This window comes from Rhopalosiphum maidis, chromosome 2 (genome assembly GCF_003676215.2).
Source record: "Rhopalosiphum maidis isolate BTI-1 chromosome 2, ASM367621v3, whole genome shotgun sequence".
In the NCBI taxonomy this organism is placed as follows: domain Eukaryota; kingdom Metazoa; phylum Arthropoda; class Insecta; order Hemiptera; family Aphididae; genus Rhopalosiphum; species Rhopalosiphum maidis.
The window spans coordinates 79,748,531-79,760,596 of NC_040878.1; the positions used below are offsets into that span (position 1 = coordinate 79,748,531).

Consider the following 12,066-nt stretch of genomic DNA (forward strand, 5'->3'; position numbering starts at 1 on the left):
TATAACAAATAAAAAATATCTTATCGGTCATTATTATTTTATAAAAATCCTGATTTGTATTATAATCCTAATGTTTTGATAAAAAAAATACAAAAACATACAAATAGAGTGGTCACTCAACTTTTTGAACGGTAAAAAAATGTAGGTAAATCGTAAGATTTTACTAGACTTACATCACTATAAAATATATGAGCGTATGAATAAATGAAGTAATATTCATATAATAATAAAACTATTATGCATACCTTTATGTAGTTAAAATTTTAAAATTTAAAGTATGTTCTATAAAATAACATTTACTTACAAAAAATTGTTTTTCTTGTCTTGATTAGCAGAATACTCAATAATTGTATTTACATTATAGTTTTTATTGAAGTTAACTGCCAAATTTACACTCAAGACTTCTATAAATTTCGAAGTCCCAATTTATTATAAACTTAGTCCCCTTAGTGATCGCCCCCGGCCCCCCCGCTAATCACGGCACTGATCTAGATGATAATAATAATAATATGTGCTCATAGGCGTTGTTTTGAGAAAAAAAATTGAATACATCAACATTATAGCACAATATATATAAAGTTGATTATTATAAATATTAAAGAAAATAGTTATGGGGGATCTATCCCGCCTCACCCCTCCCCCGTTTAACCACCATTGTGTATATCTTAGATAAATCTACATACAATTTAAAAATTATGCATTTTTAAATTCGATTTAGTGATTTTTTTTTTTTAATTTCCTGTTTGAAAAAAAGTTTTTTTATCTACAAAACCGGCATTGGAGAGTTCTTAAAATATGGTACAATAGAAATGTATTTATGTGAGTTACGAGTATGGAAAAATATATAATAACATATTATTTAAAAATGTTCATATTTGATTAAAATTGAAGTATCGTAAAAAAAACTATTTGTAAAATCGTAAGAAATTAAGAACGCATTTAATGTTCTTAACTTCAAGTTTTATAATAAGTCAATTCACTCTAATAATAATTCTCGCTCAATGGCGGACGTTGATTCTTCTGAATGCTAATTTAATATATGTTACGTACAGATTAGAGAGCGAAAGAAAATAGTATAGATATCATTTTTTGTGGGTATATATACCTAGTACCTAGCCCTAGCCTAGGACTCCTAGGTACCTACTTAAAAATGTCAAATACCAGAATATGAATTATATACAAGGGTGTACATTATATAGGTACGCCATAAGGCATAAACATATATTTTTTAATAAATAAATTCAATACAATAAATTATATCATAATCATACATATATATTTTTTTTAACTTAAATAACAATAATATTTTAATCAACTCTTTTTTTCAAAGTAATAATTTTTATAACAACTTGCCACTTTCTTACCATTTTAGTAAGTATAATTAAATTTTAGATAAAAAAAAAATATAGGATGATAACAATTTTATAACCAAATACAGTTGGTTTATTTACACAAATAATATTTAGAAATGTCGTATAGGTATTAAATTAATATTACATATATATTTATCTATACAATTTTTATATAAACTGTATACATTTTAACCTTGAATTTACTGACGGATACATGACATTAAATTTGTCCGTTCATCTTCCCTCTATATCGTACGAGTGTATGTACTATTAAATCGTTATTTTATTTAGTTCCAACCAACTATTTTAATATTTTATTCACAAAAGAGATAATCAAGATTTTTAACATTTAAGTTGACAGTACTTAATGTAAGAAGAAAAATAAACATTTAAGATAAATGTGTTCTAAAGGGCATTTTTAATTGTATTTATATTCATATCAAATAATTTGATAAAACTAATGTAAAAAAAAAAATATACATTTATAAATAAATAGGTCTTAACTTAAATACTTACCTAAATAACATTAAATTAACTGTATAGATGTTAATAATTTTAGTTTATTCGAACATATTAATTTTGAATTTGTTCACAAAGAACTGGAATAAAATAATGTTTAAAATGTATTGTTGTGAATTAAAACGAATTTCGAATAATATTATAAGTAGCGATAATGCGATATACATAAATACATAAGGTAAGATTTATACATATTTAATTGAATGAAAATAATATTTACACTTTTTTACACCAATTGTCTTCAAAATATTCAATATATTAATAGAATTAAAGAAGTCCTTATGAAAATCTGCAACACGATTATTGTTAAGTAGGTACATAATACATAATAATTATGACGAATCGTTAATACGGTTTGTGTCATAATCATTTAGCTTATAATATTTTATTTTTCTTAGCGTACAATATATGTATTATTATACTTATAGTTGAATATTATAATTTACGGTTATTATTAAGAAATGTATTACAATTATTGTAAAAATACAAGAATAGGTACTCTTTGGGGAAGACATCTATAATTGTTAGAAATTGATACATTTTATAGAGGATACTTTAAAACCTTGCAACATATCTGTAGTAGGTATTTAAGCTGATATTATTAATATAGTGAATACCGAGTATTTCTACAACGAACTTTAGTACTTCACCATTAGGATAATATAAAACGATGGAGTAGACCAATAACGAACACGTCAAAATCATTTCCGTACATTCTATCTGTTGTTCTAATTATTAGCTGCATATTATGTCGGTGTTTATAATGTAGACACTTAACAATAAAAAGATTGGGGGAGGGGGTGTCATGATGGTATTTCGATTTTGGAACCAAATGGTACAAAACTGTTGAGATAAATATTAGTTCACACGATGTCTATGTAGAAAATATCGTTGAGTACTATTTAATCTTAAATTTTAGTTGTTATTGGAATAAAAATGTTATGCCTTTCTTTTTTGAGATAGAAAAAATTTTTTAACATTTTGTTTTTGGCTCATACAACTGAGTATAACTTATCCTTACGAAGAACTGATGATAAAGTTCACGGTAGAAACATCCTATATCTCTATAGTCAAGACTCGCAACTGGCAAGAATGTTATTTCTTACATGAATATAATGTGATGATAATCATCAGATGCGAAACAGACTTGAATATTATGACTATTATGTGTTCGGGATTTTTCTGGGAGGACTACCTATTATTGGGATGACCAGATTATTGAAAATAAAAACCGGGACAAACAAAATATATTTCATAAAGAAAAAAATATTTTGGATAAAATAAATGTATAATTTAGATAGGTATTTTAATTAACAATATAAATTATGTAATTTTAGGATATATAATTATAATATTTTTAAATTTATTGTTAATCGTATTTGGAATTTGATTTGACAAGTTAGATATCATAAAAATTATATAAATTTTAACATAATGTAATACGAATTCAGAATATCGACGCATTAATCCGAGACATATTGAAATCCCGATAAAGATTTTCGGGACGACAGAAGAAACTTTTAAAAACCGGGACGTCTGGATACTCTACCTATATTTTGTATTATCAGTTAGGCACATATAATATCGCGTGTATATACTATTTAGGTACGCGAAACAGAGCCTTTGACATAAATTGCGCATGAGTATAGTTGCAAGTTGTAAGGTCTAGACAAATCGTCAATTAATATCGCGGATCGCGATAAAATATATCGTCATCGTTGCGTTTTAAGTTTTAACGTAGACTACCTATATAGATAGATACATCAAAGTTTAATTATAATGTCGTCGGAAATTTCACGCGTGAAATATTTTCGTTAACGAAAACGATTAATGTTTCGATAACATACGATACTACGGCGAATATCCTTCAGTTCACATTTGTAGGTGTCGAAACGTACATTGTTCGATAGTTTTATTCGGCCATTGAATATAATATTGTACGAAGGTAACACGCATTTTAATTTCTTTATTTTTCCGACGTAGGTATGGGTTACAACTCGCGGCCTGCGAACACTCTAAGACGGCGTTTAGGGGTGCCATTAAATTGCTATAATAATATAATATCATAGACTGTATAGAATGACTGCGCGGGGTTGATATTATACAATATATTATATTATATCATATACAAACAAGTAAAAATAACTTTAATAGTCACCGACGTGTGTAACGGCGTAAAACAAAATAAATTTACCCCAATCCTCCGTCTCTAAGTATATGATATAGCTGTCTTATCGCTATATCATTATGCACAGACACGAATAATATATAGGTACATGTAGTACTTACAATATACATATTGGGAAACTCTTAACATATACCTATGTTCGCACACACACACACACACACACACACACACACACACACACACATACACATACACGACAATATTAAAGTGTTTCGGAATTTCGACTTTCGGCGCGTTGGAGAAACAGGTGGTGGTGCAAGTTGTCGGCCGTACAGGATCAGCATCCCGAAGGATTCGGCACAAAGCCATCTATATAATGTATATATATATGTATAATGAGGCGGCGTAGTGATCGCTGTGCAGGTGTTTTGGACGACGACGACCCGTCATCACTGTCTACTGCGCGGGCCCGGAGAATCAACTGGACAGCACCAGGCAGCACAGGGTCAGCAGCCACCAGCCGGCCACGCAGCACACCAAAGGGCCCGAGTTGCCGTCGTGCACCGCTGCCGGTTGCTCTCCTGTGAACACGCGAAAAACCGTCAGTTAGTACGATTTACGAGTGATCATGATATTACTATATACAACATAGGTACGCACGACAATGCATTTTAATAATAACATCATAGGTACATCATTGTCGATAGTAATATATTATAATTGTTACACCTCGGTGTCGATATCAAATAGATCCGATTCATTCGGACGAGGAACCGACGACTTGGTCGGTATTATAAAGTTATGATAATATTATATCGGCCACGAGTATCGTATACCCATAATACACAATACACGTACACAGTTATGATATATTTATGTTAAAGATGACTTGACGTATGTAGTACATCACTGATTCCGCGGGTAACCGTGGCATCTATTTTAATAGTATACTTATTCAATTTGAGTTAAAACGCTAAAATTTGAAGAAAGGAATACTTCGAGACAAAGTCACTTGTTCTTTTTGCAAAATGTTGTTTAAGGAAGAACTTATAATATAGTACTTAAAAGAAAACGCCACACGCTGAAACTTCTTTGTTAAAAATATTGTATACGTGACGTATAATAATACTACATTATTTTGAAAACATTTAAAATAATTTTCTCTTTAAATTTGGAGTTTGGTGTTAAATTCTTTATTAGGTACCTAGTCTATAATAATAGACAGTAGTCGCTATACAATTACGATTCTGTGTGGTTTTTATTTCGCCAAATCGTTCATTAGATATATTATTTTGTTAGACGGACATGATGAAATGTATAAATAAATTGTATTACGGTCTCTCGAAATAAAATTATAATAATATTTTAAACGCAAATAGGTCAGATAGGAGACATACATGAAAATATATACGAATACATTGTTATCGACCACATTCGAGTCGACACACAGTAAAAAAAAAAAATGTTTATTCTATAAATCACATGCGTTATCGGCGGCTACGTGCATGGTTTTTTGAATGGTATTTATATTGTCATACCTATATATCGAAAAAGTTTTGGACTCAAGTCCGCACAGAAGTAACTGTTGTTATAATAATAAAAAAAAAAAAACGGTTGCAGCATGTCGTCCGGTGTCAACAATAGTGTATCACGTCCATGCCAATACAAGTGTCGTCATCATTTTTTGATTAAAATTATAATAAGTTATAACTTACTTATTACTAATAAGTACATGCCCCGACATTTGGATTAGCTGGTAGGTATCTGAACTATCTAAACAAGTAGATAAGCTTATATACAGGTATTCAGGTTTAAATTTGTACAATATCTTCTTGTATGATTTCACAGATCATTAAATTAATAATATACCTATCATCATCTAAATTTATCCCAATCAGGAAAATATTAAACGTGTCACTATATGGTACACACATATTACTGTGTGTGGTTTTTAATTCGAAATAAATGTATTGCTAAAAATTGGTTTCACCTTTATCAGACGGATTCAAAAAATTTAATTTTGTTTTCCAATTAATTTTAGAGAAAAAAAAGGTTTTACACGCTCGTACGATTAATTTTAAAAACCTGTAAAAAAAAAAACCATCAGCTTATATTATATTAATTTTGCGTGGTTCAAACGATTAAACTTTTTTCGGATATTTAATGTAAAAAATAATAATGAATTACGATGAAAGTTTTTGTACATGTACCTATATGTCAAAGTTTTAAATAAAAATTTATTGTACGATATAAAATATACATCTATCTAATTATTATTGAATATTAATTTACAATTACATCATTTGTATTAGATAATATCTATATTATTAAGAGTATAAATTTGGTATTCTGGATTTTTAAATGAAATTTTAATTATTTATTCATCATTCATTCATTTACTTTAAGTCTACCTATTGCTGTGTCATAATCACTTTTATTCAAATAATATATGTGTCTGCCATTACTCAAACATATCTGTAGTATAATTATTATACTATACAATTAAACTAAATTTAGTATGTTAAATTTTATATTCTAAACGATACATTGAAGCTTTTGGTTTTGTTATCAATTATAATGTGAGATGAAAAAAGAGCAGTCTTATTTATTGAAAATTGGACTTGAGTCGTATGGTTTTACACGATTATTAGTTATAGATTTAAACATGGATAATACTGTGAACAGCATTAAGCTCATAAATATTATAATATTTAGATAATATACTCATATAATATGTTACGCCAACAGTAGATAATAAAATAATCGATTTTGTTATTGCCTAATACTGGATGACATGGAATTGAAATTGTCTCTGCGTATAACTACATATTTTTTTTTTTTTTATCTAAAGGAATTAAATTATGGGATAAGCATATATTATGTTAAAGAAAATGGTCTAAATTTAACAAATCTGATCATCAAGATTTGGTTGAATGTTCAATCTTCAAGATAGTTTAAAATTAATTATCTGAATTCAACGAATGACATAAATATATAATTATGTTGAAAATGCTAGGAATGTATATATTAAAATAATATTATGAAATAAAACATATTCAGAATTAATAAATAGATACGTACTGTTTTAACTTTTAATCATGTTTCGTACATTTAAGGAGTTTATTTGATTACAAAATGAATCACCGAGTTGGAAATAAATAACTCTGTTGTGGTTAATAAAACAAAAAAAAAAAACAATTTAAAAAATATTAGTTTTTAAAATGAATAATTAATTAAAATCATTTACACATTTAATTGTGTAATTAAATATAATTCAACTTTCAGTTGTATATGTTTCTATTTAGTTTTTTGTGGTTTCATTTATTATTTTAAAGTTTTCTAACTTTTTATGTATAGGTTAGGTACTTATAACTTATTTAAAATTATATACAATCTATGCGAACATAAATAACACAATTATTATTATTTATTACATTTTTATTTCATGAGTTTCCTTAAAGTAAACGTTATTAAGTACTGATGTAGTGACGTTAAAAATTGAAATGTTATATTATAAAACGCAATACATAATTAAGTATAACCGGTATACCAGGTATATTATTTTTATGATTCCAATGTATTAAGTAAGGTTGAATATTTGAAAATAGATCGCATAAAACCATTCTGGTAATAAATGCACTTAAAAATATGTAGGCAATATATATCTTTCAAGAAAATATAGCGTGAAGAATGAAAGCTATGGGCTGGAGTTGGACGGTCGATGTGATGATAGGATTATAACGTAAGTAGGTACATATATTAAGTGCCGGAAGTTTTTTCAAGAGCCTCATAGCTGTTAGTTCGCTCGCAGAAATCACAAAGTGATATCTAAATTATAGGTAGCACTAGCCGTTACACGAGACGATGTTTCAAAAACGATCGTGCGAAACGTTAGAATATCAAGTTAAAAATAAATATCTTACCTATAACCATAGTCCACGGGTATGTATATAAAATATGTCTGGACTCATAACTTCGAATAATGAACTAATTTAAATGATATACGCATTACGTATACGATATTATGATAACATAATAGTTCTGCAGAATATTATTTATTTATTCCATGTAATTAACTCGGCCTTTCATACGCAAGTATATACATTGCTATGTATATAGTAATGAAAAACGGTTTTTAAAATATTCCCGTTTGTCACTATAACCTCGACGAGCGGACAATTGTACATACACATAATATTATAATATATATAATAACTACTGATAATTAATAGTCAAAATGCACTTAAATATTTGATTAGGCGATATGCCTTTTTTTATTAATTATAAAAGTATGAATGTAGCAGCTTAAAAGAAATAAGTGTGTACGAGTATGTTAAAAATAGCGTCATATACATTGTTAATCGAAAACTGAAAATGTCACAATTTCAGATGTAGTCCAGTTGATAAAATATCTATCGATTTGCCTAAATTTAAATAATTGTTTTGAATTGTTAGGACTTAAGTCTAATAAACGATGTTTGTAATTTCTGTACTAAAATGCATCTAAGGTGTAAGCCAAAGTTTTCCGTGACCAGTTAAGTATACGAACACAATTTCATATTTTAAATAAAATAATATACCACGTTCGTTTGTGACAATAACTGTCAGTAGTTATTGTGACCGTATAACTAATAAACACACAAATAAAACATTGGTATAGTATTTTTTTTTAAGATTAAAAAATATTTAAATAGGTATAGCTACTAACTACTAAATACTGTGTAGTGCAGTAAAGTCTTACGGTAGGTGCCTATATGCGTAGAATACTCAATAGCTCTGAACTCTTAATGGTTTTTTATTGTTAATAACAGTGAAATTATTCTTATTTATTCCTATTTTTTGTAATAATTTTTTTCTTAACTTAAAAAAAACCATTTAAACGACATTTTTTAACTGAAATTACTTTAGATAATTCAAAGGTATTTACATTAATTCGGATGACATTTTGCGTACAAAAAATAAAAATACTGATATAAAATTAATTCCAAGAAAATATTGTGTTCTTTACAATATTACATTGTTAAGAAAAGTAAAATATAACATCTTATATTTATTAATGTAACGGAAAAATGGAAAAATATTATACGTATATAACTGAAGGAAAACAATATTAAAGTTATACATTGTTAATTGGAAAAAAATCACGATTTTTGTGAATCGGTTGAGAAAAATAGTATTATTACCTACCTATAAATAATTATAATATACTTTTATTGTTGTTTTTATCTTGAAACCATTTGCGTATTATAGTTCCGTCATATGATTCGATTGAAAACGAAACTCATTTTATTAATAAGAACTTGAAAAGAACGAACCGATATACCTATTATTATTATTATTATTATTATTATATAGAAGTATAAATTTGAAAGAAATTTCGGTGGAACTAAAGGTTTTGTTTTTCACTTTGGCTTGATTTGAAAACAATAATTAGTACATCGATCCGTTGGGCATTGTGTTGTTCGTTTATTATATAGCATTTAAAATATATTATAAAAAGAAAATCAATCACTAAAGAGGTTTTTTTTTTAGCTTGTTGTCAGCTTTTGTTTTCATAGAGATAAAAATCCCGTCCAGTTATATTATTGTCGCTGTCCGAAGACATGGTAAATAAACTGTAGTGTAAACACTTTATTATTATTATTATTATATATTGACATTTCGTACATTATTGGTTTAGCCGGCACCGGCCGATGGGAACGCTGACAAATAATATTATACTATAACAGTGCGGAGATGGGCTTCGATGTTAAAATATGACGCGCAAACCTCTGTGGCTATTGCATGATACGTATTACATAGTATTATTGTGAGTCTAAGGGCGAAGAATAAATGCAAAAAACGTGAAAACAGTTGACGTTTGTGTGAATATTATTATTTGAAAAAAAAAAAAAATTCATGATCAGAGCACTGCGAAATTTATAAGATACAATATTGTATCGTTGCGATTTTGCCTCGTTTGACGTTCGGCGGGCTGCGTTTTATATTATATTTTATTTGCGACTGGTCTGCAAAAACGGTATGATAACAATAATAATAATATAGCTTTCTAACATTCTAACGACTTGCCACGTTTTGTGTAATAAATTTCGTTGTGTTTCGACGGAGAAGTCCGTATAAATATAATATAATTATATTAATAGCTATATCGTCGTGTCTGGAGTCTAGACGCCCCGCGGCGACCATCGATTCCACACAATAATTCTGTATTATTCTTTTAGCAGTAAACACCGCTCATTATTTCGATAAGTATTTATGTTTTTGAAAATATTTGTCTCGTATAATTCGAATTATTCAATACAAAACGATATTTTGAAGAAAAAAAATCAATATAAGTTTTATTATTTTATATCATAAACATTTTTTTAAATTGAGTTTAAAATGTATAGTGCGAAGTGGTGTATCATAGCAATTCACGGGTTAGGTTAGGCGGTGTCCTGTAAAATGTTAGGCTACTACTATACTCTTTTTTATCTAAATTTTAAATATTTGTAAATAATTAATTAGGTATTAGTTTGAAATTTGATTTTTACACGACAATATTCTCAGAAAATGCTGTGCATAGGGAAATGACACTAAAAATTAACGTGGTTGTTCAAAAAATTAAAGCTTAAAATATTTGTAAATAACGGTTTTAACGTTAAGTAGTAAGTAAATAACCAACTATAACAATTAATTGTCTTGTCGGTCATAGCAATCAGTATACTTATATGGTTTATATAGCGGAAAAGTGGTACGATGGCGGTAGTGACTCCTGTGAGGAATACGAAATGTTTGATACGAAACCCGAGTTGAGAATCGCAGTCAGAGCAGTGCCGTTAAGATTTGGCGCTCGGGGCAAAATTAAAAATATTCGCTCCCTATTTTATTTATCATTATGCATTTAAATTTTTTTGGCACCCCTTTAAACCACGCGCCCGGGGCGCATGCCCCTTAGGCTCTCTCCACTGCACGGCTAGGAATTCGCAGCTGTTTAATCTATTATAATTTATAATTTTTGAAACATACAAATTCAATAGAATTTTTTATATTGACGTATATGTAGATTTAGCTTTTTGGCATTAGTAAAAATGATAGTTATTTATTTACTATCTACCTACTTATACATACCATCTGAGAGTGTACGTGGCGCGTTATTAATTTTTTCGATAACTATATATAAGCTATAAAACAAAACCGAATAAAATGGTACGACCGTGTTTCAGTTAGTATAGTTGTTTCAACATTATCTTATATTTTATTGCTCGTATATCCACGTCATAATGGCTTCATGCCAAAATGCTCTGGATCAAATGCATATCAACATATCCCTATACTGCAGAGAGAGCCATCGTATCAGGTTTACGCAGATGAACTGTAGTTGTCCACAGCAGTGGCGTAAATTGGGTCCAATTTCTGGTGGTGCAGTGGCATATTTTCAACTTATAATTATTTCCAACACACCAATAATCCAACTTCCTAAGTAAAATCCTTCCCTATAAACTATAATATATTTTTCCATAATATATTTCTTTAAATAATAAATACATTTTGAATTATTTTAGCGGTAAAACCTTTATTATTATAACACAATAAATTCCAGTTACAACGAATACCAATACAACGAAAAATCCCGTTATAACGAAAGTCATAGAAGTCCCTTGCCGAAAAGCAGGGCTTATAAAGAGCTTATTCGAATTTTGGTTACAACGAAAAAAAAATTCGGTCCCCTGGAGTTCGTTGTAACGGGATTTTACTGTATTAATAAAAAAAACAGTAAACAATGTTTTTTATTTATTTTAAGTTGAGACGACGTCTTTTTTCCACAAATTTCGAATCGAATTCATTAATTACTTGGTCCAAATTAATATTATTCTTTTTTTCGAGCTGCAAAGTAGCTAAACTGCTAAACTACCAAGCCTTTTTTGTCTCATAGTCGTTCTAAGGTAAATTTCAGAGGTTAACTCTTTAGACAAGAAAAAGGTCTTTCGCAACCTGCTGTATTCAGTAGGTATTGTTCGGAATATTTTTAATGTCTCTATAATTAATAGAAACCTTTTTGAATGTCATTTTGTTTTATGTATTCTA

The 12,066-nt window shown here is 28.5% G+C and overlaps 1 protein-coding gene across 5 annotated transcripts in view; it reads right to left on the reverse strand.

The window, feature by feature from the left end:
- Positions 1 to 2,098: 2,098 nt before the first annotated feature.
- Positions 2,099 to 12,066, reverse strand: part of LOC113551894 (cell adhesion molecule 3-like) — a 405,828-nt gene continuing 395,860 nt past the window's right edge. For all 5 annotated transcript variants that reach the window (XM_026954455.1, XM_026954456.1, XM_026954457.1 and 2 more), the window contains one exon: positions 2,099 to 4,580. In XM_026954455.1, the coding sequence (XP_026810256.1) occupies positions 4,477 to 4,580 (104 nt within the window). In that variant the 3' untranslated portion in view covers positions 2,099 to 4,476. The remainder of the gene's footprint in view (positions 4,581 to 12,066) is intronic.